General features: G+C 54.6%; 1 protein-coding gene across 1 annotated transcript in view; it reads left to right on the top strand.

The window, feature by feature from the left end:
- Nucleotides 1-407: 407 nt before the first annotated feature.
- MLLT6 (MLLT6, PHD finger containing) overlaps nt 408-19,944 on the top strand; it is a gene marked incomplete at its 3' end in the record, with an annotated part of 40,664 nt that continues 21,127 nt past the window's right edge. The window contains 8 exon segments of the mRNA XM_029965858.1: nt 408-548; nt 3,285-3,295; nt 5,467-5,546; nt 9,933-9,987; nt 11,438-11,547; nt 12,042-12,145; nt 13,178-13,271; nt 14,569-14,676. Coding sequence (XP_029821718.1) covers nt 451-548; nt 3,285-3,295; nt 5,467-5,546; nt 9,933-9,987; nt 11,438-11,547; nt 12,042-12,145; nt 13,178-13,271; nt 14,569-14,676 — 660 coding nt within the window.

Genomic DNA, 19,944 nt, shown 5'->3' with positions numbered 1-19,944 from the left:
AAAAACAAAACAACAAAAACAATTAATGTCGCGCGGCCCCCCCCTGAAGCGACGCGCGGAGAGCAAACGCGCCCGCCCCAGCCGGAGTGCGATCCGTGAACCGCAAATTTTACCGGGGCGCGCGGGGCGGCGCGGCCATGATGAAGGGCGGGGGGGGGCCGTAAAGGTCTTGTGGTTGGGGCCGCGCGGGCGCCGCCCGCGCCCCCGCGACCCACCCCCCCAAGGCCGGGGAACCCCCCTCGCCTGCACCCCCCAACCCCGGGACCCCCCATCCGGCCCCGGCCCGGGGGTCGCACCCGCGAACCCACCCCCCCCTTGCTCGGTGGAAGCCAGGGAGGGCAGCTGCGTGAGAGGAGGAGGAGAAGAAGAGGAGGAGGAGGAGGGAGAGCAGGAGGAGGAGGAGTGTGCGCGTAGAGGGAGGCGGGGGGGGAAGGAAACCCTCATGGAAGTATGAAGGAGATGGTGGGAGGCTGCTGTGTCTGTTCTGATGAGCGGGGCTGGGCGGAGAACCCGCTGGTGTACTGCGACGGGCACGGCTGCAATGTGGGGCGGCTGCACCCAAAGGTAAGCGCCGGGCACCCGCACCCCCCCGCCCCGCGCCCCCGAAACCCCCCGGGCCACCGCACCGACACCCCCCTTCCCTCCCAAAACACCGGGGCACCCCGGCAGGCCGGATGGAGGGGGGCTGCGCGGGGCAGACATGTGTTGTGTGTGTGTGCGGGGGGGAGCTTTGTTTTAAGGGCCCTATTGTTCCGAATAAACGGTGTCGCGCCGGGGGCGGGAGCCGCGCGGGATCCGAAGGGGGCAGCGGCCGGGGCTCGGGGGCAGCGCGGGTGAGCCCCCGAGCGGGGCCAGCGCACACCTCCGGGCTTCGGGGGGTCGTTACCGGGGCGGGGGAGAGTTTCCCGCGGCTCTTTCCCCCTGCCCGACCCCCCCCGAGGTTTTTTTTTGGGGGGGGGATGGCGTGGGCAGCGCCGCTTGATGTCCCCCTCGGGTCCGGGGCCGTTCGGGGGATGGGCCCCGGGGTAAACCGCGGGGGTGGCGGCGGGCCCGGAGCTGCTCCTGCAAGGGCAGGGAGGGAGGGAGAGAGGAAGGCAGCCGTCCTCCTCCTCCTCCTCCTCGCAGCGCGACACGGGCTATTTTGCATTTTAAATGACTCCAGCACGCCCCTAACACACGGTATCGGGCCGGAAAGTTTGTCCTCGGGTGTCTGAACAAAAAAAATACGAATTAAAATAGGTATTTGCGTTCCGTTCCAAGCCGGCAGAAAGGCGCGGTGATTATCTTGCTTGGTTTGTTTGGAATAACACGAAGGTTTCTGGGCTCATCTGGCCTGTCTGTTTTCCCATCTATTATTATCCCATCCATCTACCAGCACATCTCCAGCCTCTTCCTGCACACTCTCCAGCCATTCCCGATGCTCGCTCCTGGTTCTTCCGGCTGCCCGTGGGTCCTGCTCTGTCCCTGTCCCCGGGTCCTGCTCTGTCCCCGGGTCCTGCTCTGTCCCTGTCCCACTGGTTCCTGCTCTGTCCCTGTCCCTGGTCCTGCTCTGTGCCCGGGGCCTGCTCTGCCCCTTGCCTTGGGTTCCTGCTCTGTCCCCGGGTCCTGCTCTGTCCCTGTCCCTGTGTCCTGCTCTGTCCCTGTGTCCTGCTCTGTCCCTGTCCCTGGGTCCTGCTCTGTCCCTGTCCCCGGGTCCTGCTCTATCCCTGTCCCTGTGTCCTGCTCTGTCCCCGGGTCCTGCTCTGCCCCTTCCTTGGATCCTTCTCTGTCCCTATCCCTGGATCCTTCCCTGTCCCTCTCCCTGGGTCCTTCTCTGTCCCTGTCCCTGGATCCTTCTCTGTCCCTATCCCTGGATCCTTCTCTATCCCTGTCCCTGGGTCCTGCTCTTCCCTTCCCACTGTCAGTGCAGGGGCTGGAGCAGGACCTTGGGCTTCCTTTTGCTCCCCCTGTTTTTGGTGTGTCCCTGCTCAGGGCTGCAGCCAGAAGTCACAACCAGGTGACTAAAGGGGAGGTAAATGAGGCAGTGAAGCTCACAGGGGGTTCTCTTCACCCAGAGGTGACTCTTGGGTGTCTGTTGTCATGGAATCCCAGGATGGTTTGGGCTGGGAGGGACCTTAAAGCTCATCCAGTGCCATGGGCAGGGACACCTTCCACTAGCCCAGGTTGCTCCAAACCCCATCCAACCCAGCCTTGGACACTTCCAGGGATCCAGGGGCAGCCCCAGCTTCTCTGGGCAACCTGTGCCAGGGCCTCCCTATGCACAAATTCCTTCCCAATATCTGCTCAAAATCTCCCCTCTTTCCATTTAAAGTCCTGGGGGTGCCTCCCAGTGACCCGACAGGACAAGGGGCTCTCCAAAAGGACATTTATTTTCATTTTGCTGATGTAATTCTTCCCTTCTTCCCCTAACTCATCAAACCCTATGCTAGAGAACGGGTTTCTCCACCCCTCTCTTTTTTTGGGGGGGGGAAAAGGGAGATGAAGGGCTTTGGCATCCTTATGCCCATTCCCAAAAACATAAACACCTGTGTGTGCTGGCAGGAACAGTTCCCAAGGGGCAGGAACAGCTTCAGAGATGCAAGAACAGTTTCAGAGGGGCAGGAACAGTTTTAAACATCCAGAACAGTTTTAGGGGAACAGGAAGAGTTGGAAATATCCAAGAACAGTTTCAGGGGAGCAGGAAGAGTTTTAAATATCCAAGAAGAGTTTCAGGGGAATGGGAAGAGTTGGAAATATCCAAGAACAGTTTCAGGGGAGCAGGAACAGCTTTAAATATCCAAGAAGAGTTTCAGGGGAGCAGGAAGAATTGGAAATATCCAAGAACAGTTTTAGGGGAACAGGAAGAGTTGGAAATATCCAAGAAGAGTTTTAGGGGAATGGGAAGAGTTGGAAATATCCAAGAACAGTTTGAGGGGAGCAGGAAGAGTTGGAAATATCCAAGAAGAGTTTCAGAGGGGCAGGAACAGTTTTAAATATCCAAGAAGAGTTTCAGGGGAGCAGGAAGAGTTGGAAATATCCAAGAAGAGTTTTAGGGGAACGGGAAGAGTTGGAAATATCCAAGAAGAGTTTTAGGGGAACGGGAAGAGTTGGAAATATCCAAGAACAGTTTCAGGGGAGCAGGAAGAGTTGGAAATATCCAAGAAGAGTTTCAGAGGGGCAGGAATAGTCTCAGAGAGACTGTTGTGTGTAGTCAGTGCACAGTTTGTGCTGAGTTTGTGTGTGTAGGAAGCACAACAGTCTATTTAGGTCTGGTAAGAGTCTTTCAGGATGTAATAATTCATAAGAGTGGAGCAGTGTGTGATGGATGTTCTCAACCCTCTTTCTGAGCCTGCTCAGCCCCTGGCAGTGGTGTGGTGTGTTTTTGGTAGGCTTTTTATTTCTTAAATAGAAACAAACCACTGCAAGGAATCCTCTGGCTCGTGTGGTGTCATTCCGTGCCATCACACACGGGTTTGGTGTCTCTTTGTGCTGCCTGAATATCCACAAAAACCAGAGTTGCCTTTTGAAATGATTGTGCAGCTCAAGAAAGAACCCTGTAGTTTTTTTTTTTTTAAAAACCAAACCTGTAGCTACATATTAGGGCTTAGGTTCTTAAAGATATCAGCCCCCCTTTCTGTGCTGGTGCTTAAAGATCTTTCCAGGGAAAAAATTCAAAATGTGAAGATGGGAAATGGAGACTTGAATAAGGTAGTGAGAAACGTTTTTAAATTGCATTTTCGACTCGTGTTCTGCATTTTTTTCCCCCCCTCCTTGTTTTCTTCCTCTTCGAAGCAGAATCTTTCCAGTTTAAAAAAAAAAAAGAAAAAAATTATAAAAAAGGCAGAACATGCAGAACATGAACAAAACCATCTGATGGGAAATGGAGGCTCTAACAGGCCGGTGAAGAACACTTACAAATCGTATTTTTCAGCTCGTGTTCTGCATTTTTTTCCCCCCTTGTTTTCTTCCTTGTTTTCTCCCCCCTTTGAAGCAGCGGGCACAGAAGCTCGTGCTGGCTCCAGCTGAGTGCTTGTTTTTTGGCCCTGAGCCACTGCTAAAGATGGACCCAAGCAGGCTCCTCTGGCAGGGCTTTCATGTCCTTTCCATTTCCCTGGGCCTTGGCAGCTCCTTCCATTGAGATTCCATTTGTTTTCCTCCCCCCCCCAGGGCTGATGTGGGATAATGGACATTAGGGAGGTGGAGGGAACCTGCTGGGGCTGCCCCTGGGGATCATCCAGGCACTGCCTCCGGCAGGGGAGTTGCAGATGCTTTGCCCAACCCAGTTTCAAGTGTCTAGAAGGACTGGGATTCCCTTCCAACCACCAGCTTGTGCTTGAAGGAATAAGGAAGGGGCGATTTGTTCTTTGCTTGGGAGGTGGAGTAAAGGAGGGATAATTTGTTCCTCCCTCCCTGGGAGACTCCCAGACCCTCCCCTGAGAGGCACAGCTTCGATCCTTGCACTGCCTTTGTGGCTTTAAACCCACCTGTGTGGTGGCCAAAAGCCCTTTTAGGGTCAGAAATGCTTCTTTTGGGACTCACAATGACCATTCTTGGATGCTTAGAGGGGGAATGTCACCGAGGAAGGTGGAAAGCCTTCAAGCAGCAGAGATGGGAGCTGGTTTTAAAGCTGCAGAGAGGGACCCTGAGAGCACCAGGAGTGATGTAGGAAGCCAGAGGGGCTGGATAAGGCTGGATAAACCCAGCAGTTCTGTTGGGATATCACCTGGAGAGTTGTGTTCACACAGAACCTGTTCCCAGCAGGAGCTGTAGGGAACCTGAAGCTGGACTTGATGCTCCTTGTGGGTCCTTTCCAGCTCAGGTTATTCCATGATTCTGGGAATTCCCTGGTCCTGGAAGCTGCTGGAGGTGATGTGCAGGTGGAGGGCGTGCAGGGTAAATGGGAATTCGGGTTGGTGTCCCTCTGAATTCCCATTGGGATGATTCCCCTCGTGACACTGAGATTTTTATCTTAGTCCTGATTGTGCTTTGGGTGCTTCCTGTCATCCATGTCACCAGTTTAATGCCTGGATCACTGGAAATGGCACTTGAAAAGTTAAAAAGTAAAAAAAATTACATTTGTGTTCCCTGGGCCAGAATTAAGCACAGCTTCTGATTTGCTCCATTCCCATCTAGGCCAGATTTTCATGGGAGCTTTTCCTACTGGAGCATGGGCTTGAAAACTTGAATGAATGTGTCACACTGGACCTCCTGGAAAAAGCTGAACGGGGTTGGAAACTGGAAATGGGAGTAAAATATGTATTGCACACGTAATTTTTGAGCAGTAACAGCTCTCACAGACATGGAATCACAGAATGGTTTGGGTTGGAAGGGACCTTAAAGCTCGTCCAGTTCCACCATGAACAAACCACCTTCCACTGGAGGAGGTTTCTCCAAGCCCTGCAAACTTTTATACACACCCAAGAAATGAAACAGTCGATTTAAAGATGGTTCTAATGAAGTCTTTTTTTTTTGCTTTTTTCCCCTCAGCTTGTTATGGAATTGTCCAGGTCCCCACCGGCCCCTGGTTCTGTCGGAAATGTGAATCCCAGGAAAGAGCCGCCCGGGTGGTGAGTTCAGTCGAGCCTGGAGACCTCAATCTTCCAAAAAAAAAAAACCTCATGGCATTCTTCTCAAAGGGGCTTTTTTTTCTGCTCAGCTCCTCGGGAAGCTTTGGGGAGGAGGGAGGTTGGCATCACCTGAGATTGGTGTGCTGGCAGAGCGTGCTGGGTCGGCTTTCACATCTCACTCACAGGTTTGGGTTGGAGGGCACCTTTAAAGCCCCTCCAGTGCCCTTTGGGATCATCAGCAGGTGATGATCATCCCCCTGCAGCACAGAAAGTCTCCTGAGCTGTAAAAGAGCAGAGAGAAAGATGACAGGAAGAGGGGCTGTTTGTGTCTGGGTAGCAGTTTAAGAGCAAAAAGCCCTTTCCAAATGTTCCTCATTAATTCCGGCATTTCCCGGTGAGGCAGGAGGGTGGGAGCAATCAGGCCAGGCCTGGGCTGTGTGGCCAAGTTATTTGTGCAGTAAACAAGGCTGGGGGGGGTTTATGGCACAGCAGCTTCTCTGCCAGAGCTCCCCACGTGAGCCCTTATCAGATTGAGCGGCACCAACCAGCTGCTGAGGCTCTGGAACGGGGCACTCGTGCCAGGGATGCTGCTTTTCCTGCCCCAAATCATGGCAGGGGTTGGCTTGGAGGGGATTTCAAGCTCACCCAGAGGCAGGGATGCCACTCACTGCCCCAGGTTGCTCCGAGCCCCGTCCAAGCCGGCCTTGGACACTTCCAACCACAGCCCCCAAAATGTGGGATAAATCTGGGAGAGCTTCTCCCCTTCCCTTCCTGGAAGGTGGCTTTGAATTAAACTTTGGCTTCCCTTCGGCACAGCCAGCACAAGCAGGGTTTGTTGATGGCAGTGCTGAGCTGGTTGAGCTGAGTTTGGGGTGCACACCTGGGAAGGGGCCGGGGGTGACCTCGGATCCCTCTCGGGATCCCTCTCGGGATCCCTGGATCCGCCCGAGCCGGAGCTCCCAGCCCGCTCCAGCCCAGCTGGGCTCTGCCTGCTGCACTCCAAAAGTCTAATCTGGTTCACAGATGGGCAAAGAACTTGGCAGGGATGAGTGGAGGGGGGAATTAGGGATCCACAGCCACGCTTCCCACACGGCATTAACCCTTTCCTGGCTGCAGGCAGGGCCGGGCCCTCGGCCCTTTGCCCGCCCTGAGCTGCTGCTTTTATGTGCTCTGCAGTGAAGATTAAATGTGTCTGTGAGTGCTTTTACATCCTGCAGGTACTTCCATGGCAGGAATTTGGGTCTCGTGGGCCTCCTTGCCCCGTGCACAGGGAAGTTCTTCAGCTTTCCACCTCGGTGTAAAGTCCTCGGGCACACGAGTCCTCCTCACCTGTGCTCCTTGTGACTTCTTTTTCCTCTCCCCGTAACTTTATGCACCTCAAACTGCCTCCAGGGCGTCAGGAAAACAACATCCCTGTGGGTGGCTCCTGATTTTAACCCCCCCTGGGTGGGTTAAATCTGTTGGGCAGCCCGTGGTGGGTGTCAGAGCTGCCCTTCAGCCCCGTGGTGTTCAGCCCTAAGAACTGAGCAAGGGATAATCTTCCTCCCCGGGCAGGGCTGGGGGGGTGGTTTCCTATCTAAATCCCTCACCTTTTCAGCTCAGCACCAGCAGTCATAGCAACAGACAGGCAGATGGGGAAACACTTAAAAAGAACGGGGCTCTTTGATGTAGGAGCAGCGTGAGCAGAGTGAGGGGAATGGCTCGGGTTGTGTGAGGTCTGTGAGTGGCTCTGCTGCTGGAAACAGGAGCTCTGGGGCTGGGAGAGTTGGGGCTGTCCAGCCCTGGGAAGAGGAGGTTGTGTGGAGACCTCACAGCACCTTCCAAAGGATCCAAAGGGAATCTGAACGGCGAAGTGTCTGAGGAAGCACCTGGAGAAGGAAACCAGAGAGGGACTTTGGTCAGGAACTGGAGTGACAGGACAAGGGGGAGTGGGATCAAACTGAAAGAGGGGAAGTTTAGGTGAGATATATGGAAGAAATTCCTCCCTGGGAGCCAGGTGGGGAGGCCCTGGCACAGGTTGCCCAGAGAAGCTGGGGCTGCCCCTGGATCCCTGGAAGTGTCCAAGGACAGGTTGGACAGGGCTTGGAGCAACCTGGGAGAGTGGAAAGTGTCCCTGCCCATGGCAGGGGGTGGCACTGGGTGGGCTTTAAGGTCTCTCTCTGTGATTCTAAAACACATCTGATTTGTTCTCTGTGCAGGGGGTGACCCTTCCCCTGCCCTGGGGTTTCCCTGCTCCTCCCTACCCGGTTTCCTCCAGCTCTCCAAAGGCACTCTGGGCCTGCAGACACTGCCCCGAGGACTCTGAGGCAGAGACGCTGCTCTTTGAGCACAAACCACACAAAACCAGCAGCAGGATGAGCTGATGTTTGTATTTCTTTCATAATGACTGTGTGGCCGACTCCTGTGAAAAACAACAGTGTTTTTCTTCGCACATCTGCCTTCATAGAAGGTTCTTAAGGCAGCTCACGGGCTCTGGCCATAACAAATGCTAATTTCCTTGGCTAAATATTGATAGTTTTGCTTTCAGAATGAGATACGGAGGCAGGGAGGGTGTTGCAGTGCTTAGCGTGTGCTTTAAAACACAGTTTTGATTTCTGCACCGTTCATTTCCGTGTCTCATTCATATTCCCTTCAAAAGATGGGCTCCATCCCCTTTTTAGCCCCGGGAAGAGACCTCGGGAGCCCTGAACTTCCAGGCAGGGCTTTCACTTGGTAGATCCCAGACAAGCCCCGGGGGGATCAGGAGCTTTAAAACCTTCCCCGTCTCAACCTGCTTTAAATCAACCCAGAGAGCTGAACTAAAACCCCCCGTGCCCGCGCAGGTGGGATAAGAGGCAGAGGTGCCCTAATCCCTGCTCCGGGTCCCTAAAGGATGCTCTGGATGCTGGGAAGGGCTGGAAAGCCCAGCCCCATCCACTTTGTAATCCAATCGTCTGGGAAGCCCCGGGAGCCGGGATGGCCGGAGGGCTCTGGTGTGAGGATCATGTGAAGGGCTTTAGCTGTCATTTCGAGGCAGGGCTGTTAAAAGTCCTGTGTGGGGCCGATGGAGCTGTTAACCCCTCTTGTTACAATCAGAGCTGCGCTAATCGCGTGGTGGGAGAGCGGCTTTGATCTGAGGGCGGAGGGGCCTTTTCAAGTGCAAATTTCTTATTACAGTGTCTCGGGTAACTCCCTTCTTGTTCTCTCCCGGCTCTGCCGGGCTTTCCATAGTAATTGTGGGAGCCCGGACCTAACCAGCGAGAAGCATCTCCTGTGGCCGTGTCTCTCCGTCCTGAACTCGCTGAGTTGCAGGGGAAAGGGAGATGGATTTTGTCCCCTCCTCTCTTATTTAACACTTGCACATCCCTGGAAGTGTCCAAGGCCAGGTTGGATGGGGCTTGGAGCATCCTGGGCTAGTGGAAGGTGTCCCTGCCCATGGCAGGGGGTGGCACTGGGTGGGCTTTAAGGTCCCTTCCAGCCCAAACCACCCCACGATTCCATGACTCAGTAAACTGGTGGGTTTTGGCACGTGGATCCCCTGCCCTGTCACGCTCACTGCACCAAAGCAACGACAGCAGAGAGCACCAGGTCCAACATCTCACTCTTGACACCAGACACCTCATTTCAAAACTTTCTGAGGAAGCACATTTTTCACGGAAAAGCAGTTTCTGTTTTGCTTTGGTGTTTCAGCAAGTCAGACCTTTCTGTCGGGGAAGGGAGAGGTTTAAACCCCCAGGTTTTTGGGGCCTTTCTTAAAGTCAAAGAAGGCAGAAAGCAGGTGGAGATTTTCCCTGAGTGATGCTGTGAGAAGACAGTGTCTGTTTTTGGAGGCAGCTCAGCCTGGGAGGAGCTCTCAGGGCTGGGCAGTGTGTTCACCCAAGTGTGAAAAAACACCCCAAAATTACCCTCACGCCCTCCCCTCCACACCTCAGCCTTTTGGAGGGGGGTGTCACAGGGTACCCTCCCCCCAGTCCTTCAAAAATGCCATGATGGCCTCACCCACCTGTCATGGGACTGGAAAAAAAACCACCACCAGAGAAAAGGAGAGGAGGAAGGAAGGAAAGGGGCAAAGATAGACGGTGGCTTCTCTTTATTTGCCTTCTGCTCTCTGAGTCACGACTTTCAGTTTTGCTCCCCGACCGCAGAGCCTCAAGCTCGTTCTAAAAAAGCCCCCGTGGAGTCAAGGTTCACTTTGGGCCTGGGCTGAGGCTTTAAATACCTCAGTCAGGGCGACATTGAGCTGTGTCAGGGCACCTCTTTGCACCCAAACCACGCTCAGCCCTTCTCCCACTTCCCTTCTTTGAAAGCCTCGGCGTTCCCGAGCGGGCTGGGAGTGAATCATCTCTTTTCTGCCCCCCTCTGCCCCTCAGAGTTGGGGTTAATCTGTTGTTTCTGCTTCCTTTCAAGAGGTGTGAGCTGTGCCCCCACAAAGATGGAGCCCTGAAACGCACGGACAACGGGGGTGAGTAGCTGGGATGGGTGGAAAACCAGGCCCTGGGGAGGGAAGGCTGGAGGCTCCAGAGGGATGAAACTCTGCCTTTTCCTTGTAAACTTCGCTTCCTGAAGCTTCTCCGTGGGGAGAAGACCTTTCCCTGGAGGGGGGGACCTGCCTGACCTGGGGCTGGCTCTGAAACACAGCCCTGAAATGTGCGATTTTGGGGGTTTAACCTCCCAGGAGTCGTTTCACAGTGGGTGGTGTGGAAGTTGCTGAGTTATTTGCACGGTGATCCCCGAGTTCTCAGAGCCTCAGCACCGAGTCCCCATCCCAGGGTGCAGGAAAGGTGTTTTTCCATGCAGGATTTCCCTGCTCATGGTTGGAGCTTCTCATCCTCAGGTGCTGGAAGTCCTGTTCTGATGGTCAGAGCCTGTGGCTCTCGGTGCTCCTGGCTGTGGAATCAAACCTCATTGTTCCCAAAACCTTATTTTTTGGGAAGGCCTCTGCACCTGCCTGCTCTTAAAGAGTGAAATTAGGCAAGGAGGCCTTTGTCCTGATAAATCCCATATTTGGAGAGTGCTGAGTCCACAATATTTTGTGGAACCATCTTCTGGAGCTGGTTACAAATGCCAAGAGCCTTTGATGCAACACAAACATTGTGTTGGGGGATTGTTTTATAATATTTATAATAATGTAACATCTTCCTGATGTGTTATGACATGGTGTGGCCAGGTCTGTCACAGACAGGCCCAAGGGCTGTTTCAGCCATGTCACTGTTGAGTTGTGCAGCCCAAGGACTGGCAGTGCTGGATGATCCCATAATCCTGGAGTTTGCTTCCCCCTGCCCAGGTGAATCCATCCTAATTCTCACTAAATCCTCCCAGTGCAGAACCCACACTGGTTTGGATCAGCCCCCCAAACACTCCTGCCCTTCAAACCCTCTCCTTCCTGCCCTGGCCAGATGGAATTTCAGCTTCCAAGTGTGATTTTGGTGGATTTAGATTCTGATCTAACCGGGCTTGCTGAAAAGCTGCCTCCTCTCCCCGTTGATAAGAGCCCATAAAGGGAGCTTTGTTCCCAGGGGCACGTCCAACCTGTCCCTTCGGCATCATTTACTGCCTGGATGCTTTCCCTGGGCTGGGTTTTGTCTGCCCAACCTGTCCCCTCAGCATCATTTACTGCCTGGATGCTTTCCCTGGGCTGGGTTTTGGCCCTCAAGTCCTCAGGGGGTGCTTTTAAGAACCACCAGTGCTGCACTTGTCTTTTCCCCCAGAAATCTCTGCTTGCTCAGTTAATCTGCAGGTGGTATCTCTCTGTTAGGATTTGATTCCTAACCAAGTTCCAACAAGCACATTTCAACTCTTAACATCTCCCTTAGGCTGGCTGCAATCCTACACTACCTTTCCTACCTGTTTGGGTTGGAGGCTCTTTTTGGGGTGCCCTGTGTGACCCTCTGGTGTCCCCTTTGCCCCCCCAGGCTGGGCCCACGTGGTGTGTGCCCTGTACATCCCAGAGGTGCAGTTTGCCAACGTGCTCACCATGGAGCCCATCGTCCTGCAGTACGTCCCCCACGACCGCTTCAACAAGGTGAGACCCTCCCTCCCCACCCTGGCTTTTTTGGGGGGCTCAGCTCGTCCCCCCACGGCTCCTGGCTGGGTTGGTTTAGTTCCCAGGAGCTCAGAGCCCTTTTGGAAACACCTGGCAAAGTGAATCCCTGTGTTTGCAAGCGACCTGTTGGTCCTCTGTGTCTCTCTTCCCCGAATCCCTGCGGCCCGAGGAGTCTCTTGGTTGAGCCGTGGGGTTGTGTGGTGGTTCCTCCACATTTTGATTGGACACAGTTGGGTTTTTTGGGGCAAAAAGGAAGAGATTTTGTGTGTTTTACTGAGAAATAATGCAGAGGAGACAGCCTGCCCCAGTGGGAGGTGTCCCTGCCCATGGCAGAGGACAGAGGTGACCGTGAAGGTCCCTCCTGACCCAAACCACGAGTCCATGAGATGTCTGGATGCAGAGTTATGGGTTCCTGAAAGCTTTGTCTCCTGTTGAACAGCACTTTTCCTATTTTTTTCTTTTTTTTCCCCCAGACCTGCTACATCTGTGAGGAGCAGGGCAGGGAGAGCAAAGCTGCCTCTGGAGCCTGCATGGCCTGCAACCGGCACGGCTGCCGGCAGGCATTCCATGTCACCTGGTGAGTCCCCTCAGGCATTCCATGTCACCTGGTGAGTCCTCAGGCATTCCATGTCACCTGGTGAGTCCCCTCAGGCATTCCATGTCACCTGGTGAGTACCCTCAGGCATTCCATGTCACCTGGTGAGTCCCCAAGCATTCCATGTCACCTGGTGAGTCCTCAGGCATTCCATGTCACCTGGTGAATCCCCTCAAACATTCCATGTCACCTGGTGAGTCCCCTCAGGCATTCCATGTCACCTGGTGAATCCCCTCAAACATTCCATGTCACCTGGTGAGTCCTCAGGCATTCCATGTCACCTGGTGAGTCCCCAAACATTCCATGTCACCTGGTGAGTCCCCAAACATTCCATGTCACCTGGTGAGTCCCCTTGGGACCCCCTCCTGCTTTGGCTGCTCTGTCTGAGGCCACCCTCCCTGGGTGCTGTGGGGACTCGGGTTCCTCCCCTGGGCTCACTTTGGGCCAGAGCTTTCTCCTCCTTGCTCAGCTGGGGAGGGGAAGTTCTGAGGCTTCTCCAGGGAGCTTTCCCTGCTCAGAGCAAGGTTGGGGATTTCCCTCAGGCTCTGTGGAATCCAAGAAGGGAAGGGATGAGTCACGAGCCAGGAATGTTCCTTTCCCAGCAGAGCACATGCAGGAGGATCCTGTCGTGTGATTTTAAAGATTTTAAAGGTGTGATTTGAAAGGTTGATACCCTCGAGTACCCTCAGAGCCTGAAAACAACATTCCCCATCAGCAGGATGGGGGGATTCCCTGCTTTACATGGATTCTTGGCTCCTAGGATACCTTTGTTGGAATTATTACCCATCTCCCAGGCCTCCCTCCAGAAAAAAACAAACCCTGCAAGAGAAACTGGGAGAAAAATATTGACAGTTTCAAAGATCTCGGCATGAATTAAAACAGGCCCCACCCTGGCCAAGCAGAACAGGGAACTTCCAGACCCTGCCCTGGGTATCCTGAATTATTCTTTGCCCTTTTTGGTGGTGTTGGCTGTCCCAGTTCTCTTTATCCTCCTGCTGACTGCCTGTGTTTCAGTGCACAGATGGCTGGGCTCCTGTGTGAAGAAGAAGTCCTAGAAGTCGACAATGTCAAATACTGTGGCTACTGCAAGTACCACTTCAATAAAATGGTGAGTTTTTCTTCCTCTCTGCCATGGAATTTCATTTTTTTTTTTGTCATATAAAAGGCATTGGCTCCATCTTTTAGGTTGGGTCTGTGCTCAGAGCAGTGAGACATGCCAGGAAAACACAAGCAAGGCTGCAGCCAGCTTCCCCTTTCAGCCATTCACTCTGAGTTACTCCATAATTGAGATTAATTAGCAGTTTTGCCTTTCTGTAGCATCTTTAAAGGCGTTTTCCAAACTAGGGGTTGAATTATTTGAGTTTTTCCCCTCAGTTTTGGCTTCCCTGACCTGCTCTGTGCCCCGGGGAAGCAGAGCAGCCGTGAGGTTTGATGCTCCAGGGCTTTGATGCTCCAGGGAATCAGGGGTATGGCTCAGGCACCCTCAGCATGAGGGCAACACAGAACAGCCAGAGCTTCTCCCTCAGGACAGAGCCAGCCCAGAAGGATGTGGGGTCACTCGGATTTTGAGGGATATTTAGGGCAAAGGATTTCTCCCGTTAATTACAGCGTGAGAGGGAAGAGAGGAACCCTTCTCCTGTTCTGCATGATGAGCAGACACCTTCTGTCCCCCCTCCAGCTGAAAGGAACCTTCATCCTCTCCCTGCAGCTCCATCCCAGAGGCTCCTTTGCCACTGGCCTTTCCCACTTCCCTTCCTGCTTGTCAGCACTGTCACACCCAGTGAGGGATGTCCCTCAAATCCACCTGGAGGGCACCTCTCCTGCCCCTGGGTACCCGTGTCTGGCCCAAGTGTGGCTCTGTGTGGGGTTTCCAGCCAGCAGGACCTGGGGGGGGGTTCCTGGGGTTGGCAAACAGGGAGTCAGTCCTTCCTTCCCCAGGGGTTCCTGGGGTTGGCAAACAGGGATTGAGTCCTTCCTTCCCCAGGGATTCCTGGGGTTGGCAAACAGGGAGTCAGTCCTTCCTTCCCCAGGGGTTCCTGGGGTTGGCAAACAGGGATTGAGTCCTTCCTTCCCCAGGGGTTCCAGCTCAGGACTGAGAGTTCAGGAATAACAACACTGCTGCTGCCACTTCCCTGGATAACAGGGTGGGTTCTTGGAAGCTGGGCCTTCCTTGGACAAGTGTCCTTGGGCCACCAGGAGCTGAGGATTGGGAGAGTTGGATCTCTGTGCTGTTTATATCCATGGAATCCCGGAGTCAGGAATCAGGCTGGGTTTGCCCCGGCATGGGGGGGACAGACCATTTACTGTAACTTTGCTGATTGAAACAGTGAAACCTGGGCTGGATAACACTCTTTCCTCTCTCTTTTTTCCCCCCTCCACCTGCTGTCCTGGCCCACTTCCCTCAGAAGACCTCAAGGCACTCTGGAAGCAGCTCCTTCATCGCTGGGAGGAGGAGTCGCTCCACGTCCCCCACCCAGGAGAAACACGTGTCCCACCACGACAGGCCAAAGAAGGTAAGATCCACGTGGGATCTGCTGGTCCAGGGAGCCACAGCCACGAGGGGAACAAGGTGGAAGAGTGGTTTGAAACACAGCAGCTCGAGAACCGGAGGTCGTTGTCCTCAGATCCCCCAGTCTTAAGTTTTAAAGGACAAAAAAAATGCTGATTAGTGCCCAGCAGGTTAACTGCAGGCAAGAACAATAATTAGTGTAAACTAGGGAGTGTTTTGTTAGTCAGATTAACCAGCCACAGGGTTCTGGTCTGCCTGTGAAAATTAAGTTTATCTCCATTAAGCAATTATTTGGAGGAACACCGAGTGCCAGGTCTGGCTGGGGCGAGAGCTGTTTAACTCTGCTGGTTAAGGTGTGCTCCTCAAAACTGCTGCAGGGTTACAGGGCACGTTAACAGCACACCAAGGTTCATCATTAACCAACTGGCTCACGTGACAAACGCTCACATTTCAAGGAAAAGCAGCAGGGAATGTGTGAGGCAGAGCCCCGGCAGGTTCTGACAGGGGGCTGTGCCAGAAGAGATGAGGAGGCCAGAGGCTCCTGTGTGGTTGTTATTTATAACAACAAATAGCCCCAAAAGGCAGGACATGTTTTTTTGAGGATTCAGGTTCTAAGGCAGGTGGCAGCAGAATAAAGAATCTTTCCTGCCCCTTGATGGGCACGAATTTTGCAATGTGAAAAACCCACCACACCGTGGATCTAACCCTCCCTTCCTTCAGCTCGAGGCCATTCCCTCTTGTCCTGTCACTCCATGCTGTTGTCCAGAGTTCCTTTAGCTGCTGGAAGGTGCTATAAGCTCTCCCCAGAGCTTTCTCTTTTACCAGACAACCCCTGGTTATGTTCTACTCCAGTCAAAAGCCACATTTCCCTTGCACAAACACAGCTGGTGACGTCCCTGCAAGTCCCAGCAGGAATCTTTTCACTCTGCCTGTTTGCTCCCTTTGGTTTGTTTTTGTCCTGTTGCACTGGGCATCCACAGCATGTAAATCATCTGGAGTGGGAGTGACAGTGACCCACATCCCAAAAGCAGCTCCACAGCTCTCTGGTGGGTTATGTGGTCTAGGCCTGATGGATCTCAGCCCAATCTCCAGAGGCCGAGGGCATCCAGGCTTTCCAAAGGCAGTGTGGCCATCACTTAATGTGACTGACACTGCCCAGCTGAGAGCCCATAAATCCTGTGGGCAGGAAAGACAGCTCTGCCTTTATTTACAGAGGTTATCCCACAACATCCAGCTTGAAACGCTGCCCACCCCGGCCAGGAGGAGCTGGGAGAGCTGCCCAAGCCCTACCTGATGCTTGGGCAAACAAGGAAACCTCAATCCCAAAGAGTCAGGAAATATCCTGCCCACGAGGGCACGGGGAGTGTTTGCTCCTCTTGTGTGTTCAGCTGCTGGCAGAGGAGGAGGAGGAGGAGGGAGGGAGGGAGGGAGGAAGAGCATCTGTGCCAGGGTCAGGGAACGCTTGGCACAAGGTGCTGGGCTGTACTGGAACGTGCTATTTTTATCCAGCAAGCCAAGGGGGGAGGAGGAGGGAGGGGGGAAAGGGCAGGATCAGGGTGATTGATGGGGGTTTGGAAGGCTCAGCTGGAATTATCACCGACAGAGCCAGGGCTGGGGCTGCTCCGGGGCTGCTGTGTTTGCACAGTCACGTGCCTGGCAGGTAGAGCGGGGGCTGCTCCCAGATTTGCTTGGAAAAGCAGGTCAGCGCCAGGGGGAGAGCGAAAACAGGAGGAATTGGGGGTTATTTATAGGCTCCCAGAGGCTCCTGCCACGATGTTAGCTCGGGTTCCTCCCAGAATGTGCGGACTTCCGTCTGTCTCCGCTGCTGCCTCCCCGTCTCCCCTGCCCGAGGATTTTTTGGAGGCAGCAGATCCCGTGGAGGCCCCTTCCAGGGCTGGGATTGCTTGGCACGAGTGCAAAAATCAGCTCCTTCCACCCGGGGAGGGGGAGTGGGCACGGGCAGGGGCCGAGGGAGTGGGCAGGGGGAGGAAGGCGCTCGCAGCTTCCAGGGGTGTCCGGGGGGTTTACGGGTCTGGGAGAAGTTTTGGAGTGCAGGAGGAAGGTCTAGGAGTGTGCAGGAGGAAGGTCTGGGAGTGTGGCAGCGTGGGGACAGACCTTTGGGAGGGTACCCAGAGCAGAGCCAGCCCTTCCCAGCTGGGCTGGGAGTACGTGACCAGCCGTGCATGATCTAATTGCACGTGTTCCCCTGGAACTGGGAGTGCTCCTGGAGCACAGCAGCTTTTCCTTGAGCCTGTCCAGCTGTGCAGCTGCCTGGGCACGTCCTGCTGGAGCTGGAGGCGATGCCAGGAGCTGGTCACTCCTCGGTGAGCAGAGCACAGTGGGTGCAGCCTCACCTGGGCTGCAGGTGCTCCCTTTGCTCAGACTTTACCGAGGAAAACTCGGAGTTAATGACTGAGGAGGGGCTCAGCAGTTGGGATTTGGGCTCCTAAGCCCTGCTGTAATTCCAGGGTTTGTGAAGAGTCTTGTTCTCAGCAGAACAAGGGACAATTGTGACATGGGACTGCACGTCAGCCTCACATCCCCCCCCTCTTGCAGCATTTCCCAAACGTTTCCTTCTGTGCCGGCCTTAAAAATGGGAAAGCTGCAGCCTTTGGGTTTTCCTCAGGCCTTATTTTCTTTATTTCTTTGGGGCTGGTATTGCAGTGTGTGTGTGTCCTCTGTGGGAGCCTTTGCAGGGTTGGTTTGTTTTAAAAAAAGAAGGACTTAAAAAAAGAAGAGAAACAATAGCCAAATACCAGGGATGACGCACACGGGGCACGAATGGAGCACAGATGTTCTGTCACCTATTTTGTCTGCTTGAAAAAGCTGCCACAGGCCTTGGAAACGAAATTTGTCCCTCCAGGAGCAGGCAGGAGCACAGGCACTGCTGTGTTTTTTGGGCATGTCCCAATCCCAGTGTGTTTTTGGAGGGAGACACTCGTCCGGTGTTGTTCTTAGGGAACACCTGGAACCTGTAAGTAAAATCAATCAGCTTGTAATTGGGATAATGGAACGTTGCAGGGAGAGGAAAACTCCCTGTCCAGGAACACAGGAAAGAGGGAGGCACTTATGGAATCATGGAATGGTTTGGGTTGGAAAGGACCTTGAAGCCCACCCAGTGCCACCCCCTGCCATGGCCAGGGACACCTCCCACTATTCCATGTTGCTCCAAACCCTGTCCAACCTGTCCTTGGACACTTCCAGGGATCCAGGGGCAGCCCCAGCTTCTCTGGGCAACCTGTGCTGAAATCTAATCCCAGTGGGTCTCCGAGGGGCTGGTGACAGAGGTCGGCCCTGGAATTCTGTGTCCACACAGGCACAGAGGGCAAAGGGATGTTTTTTTTCCCAGTGGCTACTTGCATGGGTTTGTTGGGAGCACACAAAGCCTGGAGAGGGCTGGTTGTGTGTCCTGCTGGAAAACTCTCACACACTTGGAGGGTGTTTTAAGGCAAAGCCACAAAGCCCTTGGCACGGCCCCGGGTACAGTGAGGTCGCAGGGAGATCCCTCGTGTCCCTCCGTCCCGTGCTGCCTTCCTTCCTCCTCACTGCTGTTGCCGTGGCTGCAGCCAGGAGCCAGACCTCCTCCTCCTCCTCCTCCTCCTTCTCCTCCGGGTGTGGGAGTTCAGAGAGCCTGGGAAAGAGGGAGGGAGGGAGCAGAGCCCACTTGGCTCTTCCCAGCTCCCGGCTCTTCCCTCTCTCTCTCCTTCCCTCTGCCCAATCTCCTTTGAACGATCCAATTGCTGGTGTCCAGCAGATGAGAAGAGAGGGGGGCTCTGGGAAGGGGAGCCGGAGGTGGAGGAGCTCCTCCCGGGCCCTTTTTGGCAGCGGGAGCTCCCGTTTGGTCCCTCCTGCTCGGGGGAGCTCCAGAGGGGGGTTTTGTGCCGCCGTCACGCCCGATCGCGGCGGCCTCAGCGCTCCCCCGCCCCGGGGCTGCCCCGCTCCGTGCCCACATGCCAAGCCCCAGCTGCTCAATCCTGCACGGGGAGAGGTTGTTTTCCGTGAGGTTTGGTGCTGGGGGCAGGTTCCCCTTCCCTGCAGCCCGCAGCTCTTCCGCGGGGGACGCCGGGCAAGGTAGGGCTGGGCTGGGCTGGCAAAGGTGGGATGGGGGTGGTGAGAGGTTTCCTCTTCTCTCCTTCCTCCTCCTCCTCCCCTGATTCCTCCTTCAGGCAGGCCTGGCTCCTGCCTGTGGTTTATGTTGTCCATAAAGTCTCCTGGAAGTTTCCTGGCACCTCTGTGCCGGGGAGGCAAGGTGGGGACCAAAAGGGGACCAAAGTGCCGGTTCCCCCTCCTCGCCTTGCCCTCCCCTCTCGGCGGCTCCTGAAGGAAGCTTTTGGAGCTTTCTGGTTCCTGGAGGGGGAACCCACAGGTTTCAAAGCCCCTGGGCTGGGTGAGGGTCTGTCAGGTGTCCAGGAGGGATGAGCAGCCCAGCTCTCAGTGCCATGGTCATGACAGGCGCCGTCACCTTCCCACCAGCACCGTGGTCTGGGGGCAGCCCAACCCCACCCACGGGGTGACAGAATTGGCTGTCCTACCTGTTTGAACACAGGAGACTGCATTTCTCCAGGAATACTGAAGAATTCACCGGATCCTGTTGCCTTTTGAGCACCCAAAGGTGTCAGAGATGAACTGGAGGGGGGGACACGAGCGTGCAAAGGCAGTGGGGCACCCAGGCTGGGCAAAGCTCGAGCCCAGAGAGCTCCTGGGTGCCCAGTCCTGTGGGTTCTGAGCAGAAATGGCAGGGAGAGCCTGGAGAGGACGTGGTGTGGAAGGGGAGAGGTGCTTGGGAAGCCCGTGGAGGAGCAAGGTGTGCGTGGTGCTTCTGGTTCGGAGCAGCCCCTGGAGCAGAGCAGAGCTTGGGCTCTGGGGGACAGATTTGCCCAAACAGTTTGAGTGCAGTTGCTCAGCACGTGCAGTCGAGGCCAGAGCTTCAAAAGGGCTCAATCCCCAGCGTTTAGATCTTTTTTTCTTTTTTTTTTTTTTTTTTCTGAAAACCTGATCATTTATCGAAGGGTCTGAACGGGAGCTGAGGAGTCCCAGAAATCTGGGAGCTGAGGCATTCCAGAAATCTGGTCCCTGTTGTGCAGGCAGGGTTCCTGCAGGACACAGACAGATGTACCCACCCTCATACAGAGCCAGCTCTGTGCTGGCAGCAAAGGGAGCTTTTCCAGGCCAGCATTTTGAAGCTGGAGGGTGTGAGTTTGGTGGTGAAATCGGGGGGGGAAAAGGGGTTTATGCATCACTGTCGTGACAGGCAGGACATTCCTGCCTTCCC

This window comes from Manacus vitellinus, unplaced genomic scaffold, assembly GCF_001715985.3.
Source record: "Manacus vitellinus isolate BGI_N305 unplaced genomic scaffold, ASM171598v3 scaffold_120_pilon, whole genome shotgun sequence".
Classification (NCBI taxonomy): domain Eukaryota; kingdom Metazoa; phylum Chordata; class Aves; order Passeriformes; family Pipridae; genus Manacus; species Manacus vitellinus.
This window is presented reverse-complemented; position numbering and strand designations above follow the sequence as displayed.